General features: G+C 45.4%; 4 protein-coding genes and 1 long non-coding RNA gene across 5 annotated transcripts in view; 4 read left to right on the top strand and 1 right to left on the bottom strand.

Moving 5' to 3' along the window:
• LOC132571225 (zinc finger protein 709-like) overlaps positions 1-21986 on the top strand; it is a 1224940-nt gene that overhangs the window by 979235 nt on the left and 223719 nt on the right. The window lies entirely within an intron of this gene.
• Positions 1-21986, bottom strand: part of LOC132571257 (zinc finger protein 883-like) — a 259231-nt gene that overhangs the window by 63720 nt on the left and 173525 nt on the right. The window lies entirely within an intron of this gene.
• LOC132571306 (zinc finger protein 737-like) overlaps positions 1-21986 on the top strand; it is a 61169-nt gene that overhangs the window by 9996 nt on the left and 29187 nt on the right. The window lies entirely within an intron of this gene.
• LOC132571355 (uncharacterized) overlaps positions 1-21986 on the top strand; it is a 51878-nt gene that overhangs the window by 23258 nt on the left and 6634 nt on the right. The gene's annotated exons all lie outside the window — the stretch shown is intronic.
• Positions 5674-15787, top strand: LOC132571232 (zinc finger protein 665-like). The gene is made up of 6 exons (XM_060237961.1): positions 5674-6413; positions 6845-6893; positions 10650-10726; positions 11191-11317; positions 12229-12324; positions 13766-15787. The coding sequence occupies exons 1-6, from the start codon at positions 6000-6002 to the stop codon at positions 15550-15552; spliced, it is 2550 nt and encodes an 849-aa protein (XP_060093944.1). The 5' UTR covers positions 5674-5999; the 3' UTR covers positions 15553-15787.

Genomic DNA, 21986 nt, shown 5'->3' with positions numbered 1-21986 from the left:
AGTCTTCTGAGCAAAAATTCTGCTTTGTGAGCTACCGGCATTAAAGTTGTGAGCTACTGCATAAATTAGTGTGCTCTGAGGTCATCCTTCCTGAGCTGAGACAGAAATGCGTGAGCTTGAAGCAAAAAAATATGAGCTAGCTCGCACTAACTCAGAGGGAACACTGGTTGGATCAGGCGAGTGGCCCATCCAGTCCAACAGTCTGTCACACATGATAAAAATTTCTTGCACCAAGGAGGTGGTCTCTTTCCCTGGGGTGCTTAGGCCATGAGAGGACACAGGATTCTTAACTCATGGGGCAGCCATTTTGACCATGAACTGGCCTACAGAGCTGGAGGAAGCTTCAAGGTCATGGTCACTGTGTAGAGATTTATAACTACCTAAGCTAAAGGGGTCTGTCCTATATTTTAACACATGATAGGGTATGTATAGTGAGATGGAAAGAGGGTGTGAATTTTATCCATTTCTTTTGTATCCTTTTCTCAGTCTGGTGCTGTGCTAAAAGGTATCCTCGTAAGTATTTTAATAAATACTTTAAACCTTTTGATGCCAGCAATGGCTCTCTGTATTACATAAACCTCTGTCATCTTGAACATGCTGGGAGCAAGGCAGGAAGTTGGTAAGTGCCTGTTCCTCCAGAGGTGCACAGTGCAGTAATCTGTCCCTATGGTGGCCACGCACTGGGCAGCAGGAAACACAGAGGCATAAGAACATAAGAGAAGCCATGTTGGATCAGGTCAATGGCCCATCCAATCCAACACTCCGTGTCACACAGTGGCCAAAAAAACCAAGTGCCATCAGGAGGTCCACCAGTGGGACCAGGACACTAGAAGCCCTCCCACTGTAACCTCCCAAGCACCAAGAATATAGAGCATCACTGCCCCAGACAGAGAGTCCCAACGATAAGCTGTGGCTAATAGCCACCGATGGACCTCTGCTCCATATGCTTATCCAATCCCCTCTTGAAGCTGGCTATGCTTGTAGCCGCCACCACCTCCAGTGGCAGTGAATTCCATGTGTTCATCACCCTTTGGGTGAAGGACTTCTTATCCTTTCTAACCCAACTGCTCAGCAATTTCATTGAATATCCACGAGTTCTCGTATTGTGAGAAAAGGAGAAAAGTACTTCTTTCTCTACTTTCTCCATCCCATGCATAATCTTGTAAACCTCTTATCATTTCACCCCCTCAGTCGATGTTTCTCCAAGCTAAAGAGCCCCAAGCGTTTTAACCTTTCTTCATAGGAAAGTGTTCCAGTGCTAGAACCCTCCCAGTGGGTGATCCCTACAGTGATCAGGTGGTGATGATGAGTTATCTTAGAAGGAAAAGCCACTCCACGTGCTGCAAAAACCTGGGAGGACTTAAGAACATAAGAGAAGCCATGTTGGATCAGGCCAATGGCCCATCCACTCCAACACTGTGTCACATACTGGCCAAAAAAACCAGGTGCCATCAGGAGGTCCACCAGTGGGGCCAGGACCCTAGAAGCCCTCCCACTATGCCCCCCAAAGCACCAAGGATACAGAGCATCACTGCCCCAGACAGAGTTCCATCAATACCCTGTGTTAGGAGGTCATGTCAATAAATTTAAAAAGTATTTCACATTCTCTTCTGTGCAGCAGTAACAGGAGTAGCACCAAAGTGGTCTCAAAGTGTGCTCATAATTCACTCAACAATTAGCATTTTTGTCATCTCTGCTTCAAAACTGGCCTGTACTGATGAAGGAATTACAATGTGGAACTGTTCATTTAACTAGTTAAATTCTTGCTCAAAAAGTGTCTATGTTGTCTCAAAGATTGTGTAGGATGGTAGCTGAGTTTGCTCCCAAGACAGATTTGGGAGGGGCCATGGTTCTGTGGCAGAGCCTCTGCTTGGCATGCTGAACGTCTCAGGTTCAATCCCCGGCATCTCCAGTTAGAGCATGTAATAGGTAACATGAAATGCAGGCCTTTTTTGTAGCAGGGACTCCTTTGCATATTAGGCCACACACCCCTCTGATGTAGCTAGTCCTGGAGCTTTCTGTAGGCCTTGTAGTAAGAGCTCTGTAAGTTCTTGGAGGATTGGCTACATCAGGGGTATGTGGCTTAATTTGCAAAGGAGTTCCTGATACAAAAAAAGCCCTGAATTGAAATGTAATAGATAACCTCTGCCTGATTGATCTTGATAAGACTGATGCAGTGTCAGATAAGTTGTGCTGTACTGTCATGCGAGATTTCTTTCTCAGCCAGAAGTCTGGTATTTTCCAGCTAAGAGCTGATTTGCATATGGATTCTTTATGAACTGTGTGCGTGTGTGGATGAGCAGCAAACAGGCTCAGTTTAATCACTAGTAAGATATCTTCTGTGCCTCCTGGTGTCAATTCCAATTGCTCTCCTGGTGGGCTGATAGTCATCAAATACTGATTTAACCCATGCACATGGGAGCTAGCCCAAATGTTTACACTTCCTCCATCACTTGGCTAAACAGAACATCCGTTTTTAAAGCGCTGGCTCTACATCTTACAACAGCCCTGTAAAGTAGGGCGTAAGACATTTCAGGCAGGACTTTTTTTGTAGCAGGAACTCCTTTGCATATTAGGCCACAACCTTCTTACGTAGCCAATCCTCCAAGGCCCTTACAGGGCCCACTGAAAACTCTTAAAGGATTGGCTACATCAGGGATGTGTGGCCTAATATGCAAAGGAGTTCCTGCTACAAAAAAAAAGCCCTGATCCGGCCTTGCGAATTCAAAGACAATGTCTGGTGGAAATTCATGTCAAGTCAAAGAAGACTCATGGCGAGTCAGTTTGGCGTAGTGGTTAAGAGCAATGGACTCTAATCTGGGAGAACCCAGTTTGATTCCCCACTCCTCCCCCATGCAGCCAGTGGGTCAACCTTGGGTCAGTCACAGTTCTCTCAGAGCTGTTCTTTCAAGAGCATTTCTCTCAGGGCCTTCTCAGCCCCACCCACCTCATCGGGTGTCTGCTGTGAGGAGAGGAAGGGATGGAGATACTATAAACCACTCTGAGACTCCGAGTGAAGGGCAGGTTATAAAGCCAACTGCTCAGGGTTTTCAACAGCTAACCAGGGCCATCCAGGATAGGATTCTACCATAAAAAACTAGACTTTGGGGGCATTTTCTTGCATTGCTATTAGTGGGGAGCATTCCCCAGTTTTTGAGTGAATGAAGGAATATGGCTTCAGAGGTCAGTTTCTCTGGAGGAAAATGGCTAGTAGCCATAAAACAAACAGGCCTCATATTGTGCAGGAGCTCACAGGAGAGGCACTCCAGAACTTCTAAATTTTATTGTGCTCTTTCTTTCTTACTCCCCCCTTTCCAATAGTTGCTTCTGAGCTCCATTGTTCAAGCCCCCTGGGAAAATTTTGCTGAAATCTAAGATTTGACAAACTTTCTAATGTTTTTCCTCACACAAAATGAGAAAAGAACCAAAACATATAAAGCAGACAGATGGAAATTTTCATCATGTCACTGTAGCCATGTAGGAGAAAGTAATTTAGAAAGTATGATGGGAGTCAGGTTTTGTTATGACAATTATAATTCAAGAAGTCTTTTAAGGTAGATGCTGAGCTGATATAATTTAGTACACCTTCTGGTGATGTCAGGGGTGTGGCATATGCAAATAAGTTGTGCTAATGAGCTCCGGCACCTCTTTTTCTGCAAAATGACCCGAATAGACTTATCCTCCATGAATCTCTCTAATTTTGAAAGCCATTTATTCCTGCGGCCATCACTGCATCCATTGGCAACGAATTCCACATTTTAATCACTCTCTGTGTAAGCAGTATTTCCTTTTGTCCGTCCTGAACCTGCCCTTCAGCTTCAGTGGGTACCCTTGAGTTCTAGTCTTTGGGGAGAAGCAGAAAAATTTCTCTTTGTCAACTCTCCACCTCATGCCTGATTTTATAAATGTCCCCCCCTCCCCATTTAGAAGTCTCTTTTCTAAACTGAACGGAAACAGCCCCATGGCGCAGAGTCCTAAAGCTGCAGTACTGCAGTCCTAAGCTCTGCTCACGACCGATCCCCGGCGGAACCTGGGTTTTCAGGTTGCTGGCTCAAGGTTGACTCAGCCTTCCATCCTTCCGAGGTCGGTAAAATGAGTCCCCAGGTTGCTGGGGGGAAAGTGTAGATGACTGGGGAAGGCAATGGCAAACCACCCCGTAAAAAGTCTGCCATGAAAACATTGTGAAAGCAACGTCACCTGAGTCGGAAACGACTGGTGCTTGGCACAGGGGAATTTTCCTTTCCTTTCTAAACTGAAAAGTCCCAGACTCTTCAGCCTTTCCTTTTCTTCAGAGGGAAAGGGCTCCAATCCCCCATCATCCTGGTTGCTCTCCAATGTCCTTTTTCCAGCCCAACTCCCTCCCTTGCACATGGGGGGGGGCAGAATGCCTCCTTCACAAACTAAGCCAAATCCAAGGTCTCCTGGGATGGAGCAGCCCAGCCAATGCACAAGAAATGGTCTAAGTCAGGGGTGTCAAACTCATTTGTTATGAGGGTCAGATCTGACATAAATGAGACCTTGTTGGGCCAGGCCATATGTTTAAGATTTAAGATTAGGTGGCAGAGATATAAACTTTATAAAGGACACAGACCTTTTTTTTTAACTTTAAATAAAACATGTTTAAAACATTAGCACTTGGCCTGAAATGTGTTTTCTTTGCATTTCTCCCATGGGATCCAGGGAACTGGGCAAAGAAAGCTCTGGCTCTTTCCTTCCTTCTCCAGGAGACAAGAAGGGGAAGGAGCCTCAGCCAATAGAAGGAAGAGAGACTTGGCTCAGTAGCTCTGCTGTGCATTCGAGAGTCCATTTGCAGCCACACTGCTTTGGGAAGCAGTCATATCTATTTTGAAATTTTTTGGACTTTGTGTAGCTCTGCAAACAAAAAAAAGAGCATTGTACAATTTTTTGTAAAAAAAAGAATTTTTGGAGTACTATTGAATATTGTTTAGTAAAAAATTGTTTTGGTGTTACATGTTTTAGTAAAAACCCTCACAAAGTGTTCTATTTTTTTGCCCTGTGCAACTGAGAGAAGCAAACTCTCCCTTTCCCCTATTTCTCCCCAAGGGAGGAGCCTCAGACAATGGAGAAAATAGAGGTTTTGCAGATGACAGCTAGTTGCTGGGGGGGGGGGCTGATTTGGCCCCCAGGCCGCATGTTTGACACCCCTGGTCTAAGTGTCTCAAGCTGTGAGCCCAGCCAGATGCTTCTCCATATCTCCAAGGCAATTCTATGGCAGGGCAAGTGGTTCCTATAGGCCCCCGGATCAGTCCTTAGAGGCAAGAAATGAGGCTCACCCATTCTTGGTTAGGAACCCCTTGAACATTTGGAAGGGGGGCTGGGAGTGATCTTAGGGAAGTCTGACCCTAAAGCATCCACCCTGCATCCGAACTACTTTCTCCAGGGGAACTGAGCTCTGCGCCTGGAGATCAGTTATAATTCCGGGAGATCTCCAGGCTCTGCCTGGAGTTGGCAACCGACACACAAGCAAGGGAGACCACGTGGGCATAGGCCTCCCCCTTGCCTTTCGCAGGGTCTCCAGTTGCTCCCCAGTTCATACCTTTGAGGGAGGTTTGCAGCGAAAGGGTCTCTCGAAGAGTTAAATGGAACAAGTCCCCCTTCCTAGAGAGTCCCCCAAGGAAGAAGGTCATGTGACTAGCTATAGCACCGCCCCCTTGGGGTCCTTCCCTTTGAAAAGTCGCTTTGAAGTGTCTGGTGACGTCATCAGCGTGTTTGCCTGAGGGGAAAAAGAGGCAGCCTGGGGTTTGATGCGGATAATTAAAAATACATAAATAGATAAGACATAAAATACGTTTTCCTTTGCAACATTTCCCTTGGACTCTGGAGAGCCCCTGCAACTTTGATTGATTTTTCAGAGGCTCAGTCAGGGCTTTGCCCGGCTGCCCTCTGCACATGGGCAGAGTCGGCTCTGCAGCATACCAGACGACTCCATCGAGGGATCTGGCAGAGGAAGAAGTGACCTGTTTGGAGAGGAAGGGAGGATGAGCAGAGAGCTGGACCCAGCAGATGCAGAAGCCGAGAGAAGCCCTGATGCCACCGAGGCTGGGAGCAGAAGGGAGCTGTGGGGAGAAATAATGCAGAAGAGCCTGGGGCACAATGACCTACCTCCATATGTGCAGTGCCAGCAATTCAGGCACTTCTGCTACGAAGATGCCCAAGGCCCCCGAGAGGTCTGCAGCCAACTCCACCATCTTTGCCGTCGGTGGCTGAAGCCAGAGAGGCACAGCAAGAAGGAGATGCTGGACCTGATGGTCTTGGATCAGTTCCTGGCCATCCTGCCCCCAGAGATGGGGAGCTGGATGAGGGAATGCAGGCCAGAGACCAGTTCCCAGGCGGTGGCCCTGGCCGAAGGCTTCCTCCTCAGCCAGGCAGAGGAAAAGAATCAGAACCAGCAGGTGAGAGGGGCCCAGGATATGATCAAGGATATACTCAAGAACAGTGGTGGCCAAACTTGCTTAACGTAGGAGCCACGTAGAATAAAGGTCAGATGTTTGAGAGCTGCAAGGAAGGCAAGTGGGCAGGCAGGAAGGCAAATAGTTGGAGGAGAGGTGAAAAGAAAGCAACTTTTAACTTCAAATGCATTCTCCAAGCCGCTGGCTGGCTTGGCTCGGAGAAGTAATTTAAAGAGACGTGCCTTCTTCAAGCTGGCCAAGGGGGGCAGTGGGGGCTTTGAGAGCCACACAATGTGTAGAAGAGCCACAGTTTGGCCACCCCTACTCTAGAAATACATGTGGATTACCCCAGGTTTTTTTTTAGAACATCTCTGCAGCTTCTTTACTCCTTTCTAATGAGTCTCCCCTTTCTGGGGTCCTCACTTTTATTTCAGGGGCAGGAATGGATCCTTCAGGAACATTACCCTAAAGCAACCTGTCCAGGTAAGATTGAAAAGGGTGTTTTTCCCAGTGAATGTAGACAGACTGCTTCTATGAAGTCAAGTCTTTTGTGCGAAAGATGCTCCACTCCAGCTTCTCAATTTACAATAGTCTTTCTATGGATTAAACTCCATCAACTGGGCATTAATAAGAGACTTCTCAAACTAATCATAACTCTACATTCTTCCACCACTTGCCAAATCAAAACCTCAACTACTGGGGAATTGATGCCTAGAATTCCCTTCGAAAAAGGTGTTAAACAAGGATGCATACTTGCTCCTTTTTTATTCAATCTTTTCCTCTATGATTAGGCTCCTGTACTAACAGAAGTAGACTGCCACCCCCCAAAACTGGGCTCTGCGCGCGTACCCATTTTGCTATACGCAGATGACACAGTTCTCCTTTCTCGTACGAGGGTTGGGCTTAGACGACTGTTGAATAGAGGTCTCTGTTTTTTTCAAGAAAACAAACTGCATCTGAATTATGAAAAATCTAAGATTCTGGTTCTTGCTAAGTCTTGTAAAATCCACAAATGGCTATTTGATGGGAAAGAAATAGAACAGGTCAGGCATTTTAAATACCTAGGTCTCCATTTTAGTTACAATATGTTCTGGTCATGTCACTGTAAATCTGCAGTTAACTTAGCAGCCATTACTGCATCAGCCATTTCCCGGTTTTTCTTTAATAGAAGCAATCAGGTTGTTCCAGCGGCTTTAAAAATCTATTAAGGCCAAAGTAATCCCGCAGTTATTGTATGGTATTCCAACTTGGACTAGTGCCTTTGAGTCTGATATTGAAAGAGTTCAGTCCAAATTTGCTAGGAAAATCATGGGACTACCATGCTGTATCTCACAATAGTCTTTCCTTGCAAGTGTTTCTATTTTTTGAACCAGCACCTTGAGTTACGGTGGTGGGATGGAAAGTTCCCCTGGCCTTCCTTTCAATGAGAACAGTAAGAGGCCTGGTACATCTTGCTGGTGCTACTAACTAATCTCTTGGCATACACAATCCTTATCATCTTGAAGGTCAAAGACAAAAGGATAGCAGCTAGCTTCTCATGAGAACTTGCAGTTCCTGTGATGGGAAGAGCCTGCAGAAAAAGCCCAGCAGGAACTCAGTAGCATATCAGACCACATCCCCTAATATTAGCATATTAGGTCACACTCTCATTAGCATATTGGCCACACCATCTGAGATAATCAAGTGCAAACTGAACTGTGACAGTAACTTTTCCAGGCCCTGCCGCAATTCTGGCTGGCCAGCCAGGCCCCAGGGAGGCTGCCGCACAGTACATCTGAGCCCTGTGATCCCTGCCTGGCCTTGGGGAGGCTGCTGCACAGTGCGGTTGGGCCCCACAATCCTTGCTGGCCAGCCAGGCCCCAGAGAGGCTGCCACATGGCTCGGTTCGGCCCAGCAATCCCCGAGGGCCACACCAAGTGACCTCGAGGGCCGCATACAGTCCTCAGGACGGAGGTTCCTCATCCCTGGATTACAGGGTAATCTGTTGCAAATAGAATAATTCCTTGTTTGACAGGAAAAAGGTAAGAAGGACTCCTTTAAGCGGTGGAAAACCAGTCCAAGTGAGATTAATAAAAGGGAACACAGGCAGTGGCAAATCAAATGCAAGACTGTGATCAGGCAGGCAAAAAGGGACTATGAGGAGCATATTGCAAAAAACATAAAGACCAACAATAAAAATTTCTTCAAATATATTAGAAGTAGGAAACCAGCCAGGGAAGCAGTGGGGCCCTTGGATGACCATGGGGTAAAAGGATTACTGAAGGAGGATGGGGAAATGGCTGAGAAGCTGAATGCATTTTTTGCCTCCGTCTTCACCGTGGAAGATGAGAAGTGTTTGCCCGCCCCAGAACCACTAATATTGGAAGGGGTGTTGAAAGACCTGAGTCAGATTGAGGTAACAAAAGAGGAGGTCCTACAACTGATAGACAAATTAAAAACTAATAAGTCACCGGGTCCGGATGGCATACATCCGAGAATTCTGAAAGAACTCAAAGTTGAACTTGTGGATCTTCTAACAAAAATCTGTAATCTTTCATTGAAATCTGCCTCTGTTCCTGAGGACTGGAAGGTAGCAAATGTCACCCCCATCTTTAAAAAGGGTTCCAGAGGAGATCCAGGAAATTACAGGCCAGTCAGTCTGACTTCAATACCGGGAAAGTTGGTAGAAACCATTATCAAGGACAGAATGAGTACGCACATTGATGAACACAGGTTATTGAGGAAGACTCAGCATGGGTTCTGTAAGGGAAGATCTTGCCTCACTAACCTGTTACATTTCTTTGAGGGGGTAAACAAACTTGTGGACAAAGGAGACCTGATAGATGTTGTTTACCTTGACTTCCAGAAAGCTTTTGATAAAGTTCCTCATCAAAGGCTCCTTAGAAAGCTTGAGAGTCATGGAGTAAAAGGACAGGTCCTCTTGTGGATCAAAAACTGGCTGAGTAATAGGAAGCAGAGAGTGAGTATAAATGGGCAGTCTTCGCAGTGGAGGACGGTAAGCAGTGGGGTGCCGCAGGGCTCGGTACTGGGTCCCATGCTCTTTAACTTGTTCATAAATGATTTAGAGTTGGGAGTGAGCAGTGAAGTGGCCAAATTTGCGGATGACACTAAATTGTTCAGGGTGGTGAGAACCAGAGAGGATTGTGAGGAACTCCAAAGGGATCTGTTGAGGCTGGGTGAGTGGGCGTCAACGTCGCAGATGCGGTTCAGTGTGGCCAAGTGCAAAGTAATGCACATTGGGGCCAAGAATCCCAGCTACAAATACAAGTTGATGGGGTGTGAACTGGTAGAGACTGACCAAGAGAGAGATCTTGGGGTCGTGGTAGATAATTCACTGAAAATGTCAAGGCAGTGTGCGTTTGCAATAAAAAAGGCCAACGCCATGCTGGGAATTATTAGGAAGGGAATTGAAAACAAATCAGCCAGTATCATAATGCCCCTGTATAAATCGATGGTGCGGTCTCATTTGGAGTACTGTGTGCAGTTCTGGTCGCCGCACCTCAAAAAGGATATTATAGCATTGGAGAAAATTCAGAAAAGGGCAACTAGAATGATTAAAGGGCTGGAACACCTTCCCTATGAAGAAAGGTTGAAACGCTTAGGGCTCTTTAGCTTGGAGAAACGTCGACTGAGGGGTGACATGATAGAGGTTTACAAGATAATGCATGGGATGGAGAAAGTAGAGAAAGAAGTACTTTTCTCCCTTTCTCACAATACGAGAACTCGTGGGCATTCGATGAAATTGCTGAGCAGACAGGTTAAAACGGATAAAAGGAAGTACTTCTTCACCCAAAGGGTGATTAACATGTGGAATTCACTGCCACAGGAGGTGGTGGCGGCCACAAGCATGGCCACCTTCAAGAGGGGGTTAGATAAAAATATGGAGCAGAGGTCCATCAGTGGCTATTAGCCACAGTGTGTATGTGTGTGTATATATATATATATATTTGGCCGCTGTGTGACACAGAATGTTGGACTGGATGGGCCATTGGCCTGATCTAACATGGCTTCTCTTATGTTCTTATGTTCTTATGAATTCAATAAATTTTATTTTAAAAATGAAATAAGCAGAACGTTTGAATACTTGCGCGCAAAAAGCCGGTGGGACCCATGGGGTTCAGCCTTGGTCTCCTTGACAGCTCGTGAGCCAATACAAAGAGGATGTATTTCTCCTAGTTTACAAAAAAGCAGAAATGGAGAAGATAGAATGTCTTCCAAATACTGATTTATCCTTCACAGGTAGTGCTATGATACCGGTGGTGTATTCTTCGCCATCTCTTTGTGATAAAGTGGCTACCAAGATGAAGCCAGATGAGGTAAGTGTGGAACTGTAGATCATGCCCCTACCTCCTCACCCCCACCACCTTGGGCCAGAGAGATAGTTCCTCTTTCCTTTCAGAGAGCCAGTTTGGTGTAGTGGTTAAGTGCGTGGACTCTTATCTGGGAGAACCGGATTTGATTCCCCACTCCTCCACTTGCAGCTGCTGGAATGGCCTCGGGCTTCGGGTCAGCCATAGCTCTGGCAGAGGTTGTCCTCACAGGGTGTCTGTTGTGGGGGAGGAAGATAAAGGAGATTGTGAGCCACTCTGAGATTCTGAGTGGAGGGTGGGATATAAATCCAATATCTTCTTCTTCACTGATGTCTTGTTCACTGAACAAAATGAAGGTACCTCATAAAGGTTCAAACATCTAACCATAGTTGTTTTGGACTGCCCTTAGAAGGGAAAGATTTCTGTGAGGAGAGAGGTTTTCTTTTTCTTTCTTCTTCCTCTCTTTTTAGGGTCTGGTGACCTTTGAGGAGGTGTCTGTTCATTTCACTGAAAAGGAGTGGGCTCTCCTGAATCTGGACCAAAGAATCCTTCACCAGAAAGTCATGGAGGACAATCATCAGAATGTGGCCTCTCTGGGTAAGGCTCTCCTGTCCCTTGATTCACAGGTGCTGAATGGAGATATGTCTCCTTCTAAGAAGGACGGTAGTAGGGCCCTTCTCATAGAGACTGTCATTAGGGGAGTGGAATGGATCAGGTCCACATGCAGGCCAGGGAAAGACTTGTGCATGCCTAGTGGAAGGGTCATTGAGGAGTGAGTAGGTGAATGGCTATGAAAAGGTTTTTCAACTAGATCAGGCTGAACGGTAGCTCTCCAGATTTTTTTTGCCTACAACTCCCATCTTCCCCAGCCATTGGCCATGCTGGCTGGGGCTGATGGGAGTTGTAGGCAAAAAAACATCTGGAGAGCTACTGTTAGCCACCCCTGAACTAGATCATCTCATGGGCTCTATTGAGCTTCTTCAAGATAGGTAAAGAAAAAACATAACCTATGCAGACACAGGAATCAGATTGAAAACTTAAAAAAATAAATACATTAGGGATTGTTAGAAAATGTTCAGTGTCTTGAGGATCTGTCACCACCTTATCCTGACCTGGTAGGATAACAGTGACTCTTCAAATGGAGAGGAGCCTTTAGACAGATGCTCTTCGTCAGAATCACATTAGATGGTGTCAGACTGGGATGTTGGATCTTGTGTGTCTTTGAAAGGGGCTAAGAGACTTTTTCCTGGTGGTTGTGTCTAGGCTAAGGCTTCCCTTCACTGTGTAGATGTTCCCTTCTTCAACACATTGGGCCGCTAGAACCTTCTGGATCCAAGCAGCCGCAAGCTCCCTTCACATTGTGAACATATTTCAGGAGTTTACAAATTAGGCATTCCTTCATTTTGACAGTAAGAGGGACTGGGGTTTCATGTAGGCTGGTTTAAAATGTTTATGCTTCTTACAGTTGGAATGTTTGGAAGTTACTGGTCTGTTTCTTTCCCTAAAAGAAAGGGTTCTGCTTCTCCAAGCTGATTCCATATCCACAATGGAAGAAGCAAGAAACTGGCTTTTTCAAGTCCCAGAAGAAGGAAAGAGATCAGCAGGTATCTGCTTCTTTTTGTGTTGGAAGAGGGTAGGACTTCTTGTTATATTATTTGCCCGGCTGGTGAATGGAGTAATTTCTCAAGAGGAAACTGGGTTTGGGTGCTGAACCTTAATTGAGAGGACAGTATGGCAATGGCAGACTCTCAAGTAGCCTGACTCTGGTTAGGGCATTAGAAGAGATAACCATCACCACAGAAGGAGCCTGAGTTGGTCTGCCTAGACCACTCAGATCTCTTCTGATGGGAAGTGGTCCTTCAGAGAGAGGAGGACCAGGGTTGGGATGAGTCCACAACAAGTGATATGTTGGTGGTAGTGGGGGGCACCCAGTCTTTCCTTTATTTGTTGGTTGCTGCTTATTCTATTTTGGTTATCCTGTTACCCTTTTGAGCACTGGAAGCAGCGTTTGTTTATTTATTTCTTTTATATCCTGCCATCCCCCAAATGGGCTCAGGGCATTTGTGAGGTTGTTTCATTTACCTGCACAACAACCTACAGTGCAGAAAATGCTGGGAAAGAACTACTGGCCAAGACCACCAGTGATTGGCCAAGAGCACTCCAGTGCACAGGCTGAAAATTGAATTAAATAAATAAATAATAAATACAAGTGGGGAGCACACCTTGGGTCTCCATGGTTTAGATATAAAACCTTGCTTCCCTGGAAGGTAGAGAAGCAGAGCCAAATCCTTGCCCTGGGATTGCCCTGCTCACAGCCAGCTGTCAGAGAAATACCTTCTCTTACATGGAACCAGTTTGGTGTAGTGGTTAAGCGTGTGGATTCTTATCTGGGAGAACCGGGCTTTATTCCCCACTCCTCCACTTGCAGCTGCTGGAATGGCCTTGGGTCAGCCATAGCTCTCGCAGAGGTTGTCCTTGAAAGGGCAGCTTCTGGGAGAGCCCTCTCAGCCCCACCCACCTCACAGGGTGTCTGTTGTGGGGGGAGAAGATATAGGAGATTGTAAGCTGCTCTGAGTCTCTGATTCAGAGAGAAAGGCATGGTATAAATCTGCAGTCTTCTCCTTCTCCTCCTCCTTCTTTTCCCTCTCCTTCTACTTCTACTTCTCCTTCTCCTTTTTCTTCTTCTTCCTCCTCTTCTTCCCTTCTTCTCCACCTTCTTCTTCTTCTCCACCTTCTTCTTCTTCTCCACCTTCTTCTCCACCTTCTTCTTCTTCTTCTTCTTCTTCTTCTTCTTCTTCTTCTTCTTCTTCTTCTTCTTCTTCTTCTTCTTCTTCTTCTTCTTCTTCTTCTTCTTCTTCTTCTTCTTCTTCTTCTTCTTCTTCTTCTTCTTCTTTTTTACCTTGCCTCTGATAGAATTACTTGCCAGGGAAGTATCAGAAGATAACTGTATCAGAATTTGTTTCCCTTTCCAGTGATTTCTGCCCTGTCATTATCAAGAGCAATTAATACAGTTCTTCCCTTGATAGTCTTCTCTCTTTATTGCAGAGGTTGAGGGTCCCCAGAATAAGTCCAAGGAACAACCACAACAATCCCTGTTGGAAGAAAAACAGCAGAGAAGGAACACTGAAACAAAACATGAGAGGGGAAATGAATCTTTTTCTTCTCAGAGTACTGAATCCCAGGTATTTGATACAAACTGGAGAATTGACACAGGGGAGAAACCATATAAATGTTTGGACTGTGGAAAGAGCTTTGCTCGGATTGTCAACTTTACTGCTCATCAACGAATTCATACTGGGGAGAAACCCTATAAATGTTCGGAGTGTGGCAAGAGCTTTCGTCGGAGTGACAACCTTACTGTCCATCAACGAATGCACTCAGGCAAGAAACCACATAAATGCTTGGACTGTGGCAAGAGCTTTGTTTGGCGCGCCCATCTTATTGCTCATCGGCATACACACACTGGGGAGAAACCATATAAATGCTTGGAGTGTGGAAAGAGTTTTGCTTTGAGTAACTACCTTATTACCCATCAACGAATCCATTCAGGTGAGAAACAATATAAATGTTTGGACTGTGGAAAGAGCTTTGCTCGGAGTGACAACCTTACTGCCCATCAACGAATTCATACAGGAGAAAAACCATATAAATGCTTGGTGTGTGGAAAGAGTTTTGCTTTGAGTAACTACCTTACTGCCCATCAACAAATTCACTCAGGCGAGAAACGATATAAATGCTTGGAGTGCGAAAAGAGCTTTGTTCGGAGTGCCCATCTTATTGCCCATTGGCATACGCACACCGGGGAAAAACCATATAAGTGTTTGGAGTGTGGGAAAAGTTTTGCTTTGAAGGGAGCCCTTACTGCCCATCAACAAATCCACACAGGGGAGAAACCATATAAATGCATAGAGTGTGGAAAGAGTTTTTCTTCAAAGGGAGCCTTTACTGGCCATCAGCGAATTCACACAGGGGAGAAACCATATAAATGCTTGGAGTGTGGAAAGAGCTTTGTTCGAAGTGACAACCTTACTGCCCATAGACGAATCCACACACAGGAGAAACCATATAAATGCTCAGATTGTGAAAAGAGTTTTGCTCAGAGTAAAGACCTTACTAGCCATCAACAAACCCACAAAAGGGAGAAACCATATAAATGCTTGGACTGCGGAAAGAACTTTGTTCACAGTACCAGTGTTACTGTCCATCGTCGTATCCACACAGGGGAGAAACCATATAAATGCTTAGATTGTGGAAAGAGCTTTGCCTGGAATGACAACCTTACTGCCCATCGAAGAATCCACACAGGGGAGAAACCATATAAATGCTTGGATTGTGGAAAGAGCTTTGCATGGAAAGGAGCCCTTACTAGCCATCAACAAATCCATACAGGGGAAAAACCATATAAATGCTTGGAATGTGGAAAGAGCTTTTCTCGGAGTGCCCACCTTACTGCCCATCGACGAATCCACACAGGAGAGAAACCATATAAATGCTTGGAGTGTGGAAAGAGTTTTTCTCAGAGTAAAGACTTTACTGCCCATCAACGAATTCACACAAGGGAGAAACCATATAAGTGCTTGGAATGCGGAAAGAGTTTTGTTCGTAGTGACAACCTTAGTGCTCATAAACGAATCCACACAGCAGAGAAACCATATAAATGTTTTGAGTGTGGAAAGAGCTTTGTTCGGCGTGCCCATCTTACTTCTCATTGGCACATGCATACAGGGGAGAAAGCATATAAATGCTTGGAGTGTGATAAGAGCTTTTCTCGGAGTGACACTCTTACTGCTCATCAACGAATCCATAAAGGAGAGAAACCGTATATATGTTAGGAGTGCTTTGCTTGGTAGGAAGACCTTACTAGCCATTAACAAATCCACACAGGGAAGACACATAAATGTCTGAAATGTAAAAAGAGCTAGGCTTAGAATTACAGCCTTGCTACTCATTGACGTATACAAAGTAGGGAGAAACTGTATAAATGTTTAGAGTGTGAAAAACATATGTTCAGAATGCACATCTTGTGAAACACTGAAGAATCCATGCAATAAAATTGATATAAATGTTTGGAGTGTGAAAAGAGTCTTGATCACTTGTACCATAATACTCATTGACAAATTCACATGGGAGAAACCATATGAATGCATGGTTTGTGAAATTGCTTTACTCTAAATTGAACCTTTTGTTTCCATCAATTAAATGCTCCGAGTATGGAAAGACTCAAAATTGCAGCAGAAGACTTATTGCTCATCATGGATTTCATACAGGGAAGAAACCATATTAATGTTATGAGAGTGAATTGAACTTCAGAAATGACTCGTGCCTTTCTTACCATCAGAGAACCCACAATGGAGAAACCGTAGAAATGCTTGGAATGTGGAAAGGCTTCAGTAGAAATTTTCCCCTGGTTTTGCATAACACAGTCTACACCAGAGGAAAACCTGTATAAATGTTTCCAGTGTGCAAGAGTCCTGGCCTTAAAAAGTCCATGTTGGGGAAGAACTCTGTTTCCTGGCAAAAGAACCCAAAGAATGGGAAGCAGTAGAAATCTTCAGTTAGAAGCTGGAGTTTTTGCGCTAAATCAGGCCACAATTGGAACATCCTGGCTCAGATTAGCTACACAACACCCCTCTGCAGGGGGGTGAAAAATAAGTGGTGAAGCGCATTAGCATAACTCATTAGCATATGTCACCACCACCCTGCCAAAAGCAACCCAATGCAAGAAAGGAGAGCCCTGGGTGAGCGAAGCCTGCTTGGGCTGGCTAGAGATCCAGTCAACCCAAGGAGGCCTCACCTGCCAGGGGCTCTCCGGGGCTACACACACACACCCCAGTCAAAGGGCCAGCAAGCCACATAAGAAGTGGAGAAAGGGTGGCACGGGCTTCTCCAGGGGTTAATGAGGGCTTCTGGGGGCATGGCAAAGCTCCTGGTGCTAGCTGGCTGCCTGCTCTCCTAATCCAGGAATTGTTATGCAGCTGCACCTACTATTCAGTGGACAAAGTAGATGGGGAGGAAGAGGGGGAACCCTCAGAAAGTTTCAGGAGCTGTGCTGTGAGCTCCTGCTGAATCTGAGGCCTGCCCCTCTGCTCTTTGCAATGAAAACCAAGGATTTCTCCCATGAAGCCAGAAAAGTTCAAGTAGCACAGACAAGGAGAGTGGAAATACCCCCTCTGAAGAAGCACAAGGGGTGTAACCAGTTTCCTGACCTATGCCACCCAATGTGGGATAGGGGTTAGGATGTCAGACTAAGGTCAGGGAGATCCAGGTTTGAATCCCTGTTCTGCTAAAGAATGTTGTCTGATGTTCCAGGGCCAGGCATGCAATATAAGCCAGACCTACCTTACAGGGTTGGTGTGAGGAAACAATGGAGGGGAAAACAACCAAGTAAACTGTACCGTGTTTGTATTGGGTAGAAAAGCAGTACAGTCTGGGAGGTTGGAAAATAACCCCTCTTGAGAAAATGAGCATTCAACAACTTCCCACAGGTATTGGAGCTAGTATGGTTTCGCGGGTAGAGTGGCTGTCTGTGAGGTCCAGTTTCAAATCTTTATTTTGCCACTAATGTCTTACCTCGGGCCAGACATTCTCAGCCTTTCCTCAAAGGGTTGTGTGGGAAAAAAAGCAGAGGTTTTAATTTATGGGAACCGATTCCTGTAGCATGGAGAAAACTTATTCCAGGAGCTCTCCAGGCCCCACCAGGAGGATGGCAACCCTAGATCAGAGCTGCTCATTCAGTCTCTGAACTAGCATTAATTATCATGAGCGGGTACAGCTCTCATTTCAAATGAAATCTTCCACCTATAATTTTCTTGGCAGTCACCACCACAGGTATGTAATTCAGAGGTCAGCTTGCCATTATTTCCATTTTATGTGCACTCTTCCCTAATTCCAGCCTATTTCCCCCCTCACCCTGCCTCATTTCATCCCTGTGTTCCTTGTGGGAGTTTCATTCTTCCCCCCTCTTCTTCCAGGGCTCAGAATCTTCTTGTGTGTGTTAGCCATCTGTAGGCACACTCTGATATCCCTAGAATCATAGAGTTGGAAGGGACCTCCAGGGTCATCTAGTCCAACCCCCAGCACAATGTAGGAAACTCACAAATATCTCCCCCCAAATTCACAGGAACTGCATTGCTGTCAGATGGCCATCTAGCCTCTGTTTAAATACCTCCAAGGAAGGGGAGCCCACTACCTCCCGAGGAAGCCTGTTCCGCTGAGGAACTGCTCTAACGGTCAGGAATTTCCTCCTAATGTTGAGCTGGAAACTCTTTCGATTTAATTTCAACCCATTGGTTCTGGTCCTACCTTCTGGGGCCACAGAAAACAATCGCACACCATCCTCTATAGGACAGCCCTTCAAGTCCTTGAAGATGGTGATCATATCACCTCTCAGCCGCCTCCTCTCCAGGCTAAACGTCCCCAGCTCCTTCAACCTTTCTTCATAGGACTCGGTCTCCAGACCCCTCACCACCTTCGTCACCCTCCTCTGGACCTGTTCCAGCTTGTCTGTATCCTTCTTAAAATGTGGTGCCCCAAATTGAACACAATACTCCAGGTGAGGGCTTACCAGAGCAGAGTAAAGCGATACCATCACTTCACGTGATCTGGACACTAGACTTCTGTTGATACAGCCCAAAATTGGATTGGCCTTTTTTGCCACCGCATCACACTGCTCAGTAGGAAATTACTTCTCCTGAAAGCTGCCCAATGCACCTCATGAGTAAAAAAAAAAAACCCACCCAGTAATCAATTAAAAAATAAAACTGCTAAAACAAATGAAATCCCTTAGGTAGGTTCTTGGGTGGGGGATATGTGTATGTTTGTTAAGGGAACAAGAAGGCCTAGAGAGACAGGGTGGCTTCATGCTTATTACTCAGTCTGCTCTCTTGATATCTGTAAATGCTGTTTTGTTTTTCTTTCCTGAGAGTCAACCCTGTTGAATAAACTTGAGTAGGTTTTCTAACTGATTGCTTTTTTTGTTGTATTGTATTATCAGAAAACTCAATAGGACCCAACATGTCTTTAAGTCCTACTGAACAGACTGATCTTTCATGGCTTCAAATCAAGTGTATAGCCTGGAAAATTTTCACAACTAAAGAATAAAACCAAATTAAACTGCCAGTTATAAACAAGCCAGGAGATATGCATAAAGACTGCATAAAAGAAAACACTGAGCAGCCTAAAGAATATCCACAAAGGGTTCACAGGTCAAGATCAGACATTAAATGGAGCCCCTTAGGTCTTGTTGGTTGTTATATTTTATTTTTAAAAAATATTAAGGATACGGAAAACAAAAGGAAAAGTGGTGAATACAAAAAATATCATACAAAATATATACATCCAGAACAGGGGTGGCCAAACTGTGGTTCGGGAGCCACATGTGGCTCTTTCACACACATCGTGTGGCTCTTGAAGCCCCCACCGCCCCATCAGCCAGCTTGGAGAGGATATTTGTCTCTTTAAATCACTTCACCAAGCCAAGCTAGCCAGTGGCTTGGAGAATGCATTTAAAGTGAATGTTGCTTTCTTTCCATGTCCCCCTCATCCCCCATCTATTTGCCTGCAAATAGTGTTTATTTGGCTGCTTTGCGAAAGAGTGCATGTTTGTTCACTTACATTAAGCAGAAGTATTACATATGGTTTCAGCCCAAAAATCCTAGCTATAAATACAAGTTGATGGGGTGTGAACCGGCAGAGACTGACCAAGAGATCTTGGGGTTGTGGTAGATAACTCACTGAAAATGTCAAGACAGTGTGCGATTGCAATAAAAAAGGCCAACACCATGCTGGGAATTATTAGGAAGGGAATTGAAAACAAATCAGCCAGTATCATAATAATAAGGTAAAGGGAATCCCCTGTGCAAGCACCAGTCGTTTCCGACTCTGGGGTGACGTTTTCACAATGTTTTCATGGCAGACTTTTTACGGGGTGGTTTGCCATTGCCTTCCCCAGTCATCTACACTTTCCCCCCAGCAAGCTGGGGACTCATTTTACCAACCTCGGAAGGATGGAAGGCTGAGTCAACCTCGAGCCAGCTACCTGAACCCAGCTTCCTCCGGGATCAAACTCAAATCGTGAGCAGAGCTTAAGACTCCAGTACTGCAGCCTCACTACTCTGTGCCATGGGGCTCTTTGAGTATCATAATGCCCCTGTATAAATCGATGGTGCGGCCTCATTTGGAATACTTTGTACAATTCTGGTCACTGCACCTCAAAAAAGATATTATAGCATTGGAAAAAGTGAAGAAAAGGGCTACTTGTATGAAAGGTTAAAACTTTTGGGGCTCTTTAGCTTAGAGAAACATCAACTGCAGGGTGACATGATAGAGGTTTACAAGATTATGCATGGGATCAAGAAGGTAGAGAAAGAAGTCCTTTTCTCCCTTTCTCACAATACAAGAACTCGTAGGCATTCAATAAAATTGCTGAACAGTCGGGTTAGAATGGATAAAAGGAAGTACTGGTACTTCTTCACCCAAAGGGTGATTAACATGTGGAATTCACTGCCACAGGAGGTGGTGGTGGCTACAAGCATAGGCAGCTTCAAGAGGGGAATGGATAAGAATATGGAGCAGAGGTCCGTAAGTGGCTATTAGCCACAGTTTATCGTTGGAACTCTCTGGGGCAGTGATGCTCTGTATTCTGGTGCTTTGGGGGGGCACAGTGGAAGGGCTTCTAGCCCCACTAGTGGACCTCTTGATGGCACTTGGGTTTGGGGTTTTTTGCCACTGTGTGACACAAAGTGTTGGACTGTATAGGCCATTGCCTGATCCAACATGGCTTCTTTTACATTCTTATGCCTGCCTACCTGCCTGCCTTGCAGCTCTCAGACATCTGATGTTTATTGCAGGTGGCTCTTATGTTAAGCAAGTTTGGCCACCCTGATCTAGAACATCCATAATACACATATTGTATTAAAAAAGCAAGTGTGTGTGTGTTTCCATCCTGTCTCACTTCTTATCATTTATAACAAGGCATATGCAATTACAGTTACTTCAAGGGTAGAAAAATACTAAAAAATAAATAAATAAACAGTATTACATAACATTTATTTAGATCCATTCCAAATTCTGTTTATATTATATATATAGAAGCCTTTCATGGTGGCAAAATGGAGCACCCTGATTGGTTGGGACTGTGCTGCATCAGTCTTTGGCCCATCAAACCATCAGTCAAGGTCTGTTGCATTCCATTGGCTGAGGGTGGGAGGAGGAGGGAAACAGTCACAAAAAGCCTTCTCCCAGTTGGCTGAGGGCTCCTGGGTCTTCCTGGTGAGTGTGTAAAAGGAAGAGAAGTGAGCAGAGCCCCTCTGTTTGGAGCTGCTCTGCTTTTATTTTCCTGTTAGTCTTAAGAAGTAGAAATACAGCAGATGGCTACATTTAGCAGTTCCGGTGTGTAAAATGGCCCTGTGAGATCACAAAAGAGTGTGCCTGCAAACGGTGTTTATTTGGCTGCTTTGTGACAGAGTGCATGTTTGTTCACTTACATTTACCAGAAGTATTACATACGGTTTCAGCCCACAATAACTTTGACAGCCACTACAATGTGACAGGGCAGGGTCTGCCAGACTCAGGCTCCTACTGTGGAAGCTGACTGGGTGATTTCAGACCAGTCACAGACTTTCAGCCTCACCTACCTCACAGGGTTGTGCACAGGGCTTTTTTTGTAGAAAAAGCCCAGCAGGAACTCATTCGCATGTTAGGCTACACACCCCTCACACCAAGCTAGCTGGAACAACATCCCTGTGCGTTCCTGCCCAGAAAAAGCCCTGGAAACAAGGATTTTATAACCCCTCCCCCCGAGCTGAAATGCTTGCATTTTTTGTATCATCAAAGTATAGTGTTTGATGGCCCTTTGGGACAGACACTGTGCCATGCCATTGCCCTCAAGCCAAATGCAAATGTGACAACTAACATGGATAGACATCACACCCTTTGAACCCTGGTTAAGCCAGCCAGAACTCTAGCCAAGCCAGCTGGGACTGCGTTCCTGCTCAAAAAAAAGCCCTGGTTGTGCAGATGCAAAGGGGGAGAGGAAAATGATGTAAGATGCTTTGGTCTCCACTGTGGAGAAAGACTGGGAGGAGATGGAAAGCTGAAGTCAGAGGGGCAGATCAAGGTAGGTTGATGGTTGGCTGGGAAGGAAAGAGGGCTACCAACTACAGGTTGGGAAATCCTTGGAAATTTGAGGGGTGGAGCCTTGAGAGGGTGGGGTTTGAGGAAGAGTGGGAACTCAGACGGGTATAATGCCATAGACTCCATCCCCCAA

This window comes from Heteronotia binoei, chromosome 5 (genome assembly GCF_032191835.1).
Source record: "Heteronotia binoei isolate CCM8104 ecotype False Entrance Well chromosome 5, APGP_CSIRO_Hbin_v1, whole genome shotgun sequence".
NCBI lineage: Eukaryota > Metazoa > Chordata > Lepidosauria > Squamata > Gekkonidae > Heteronotia > Heteronotia binoei.
The sequence above is the reverse complement of the archived record's forward strand: the minus strand, read 5'-3'. Positions and strand labels throughout refer to the sequence as shown.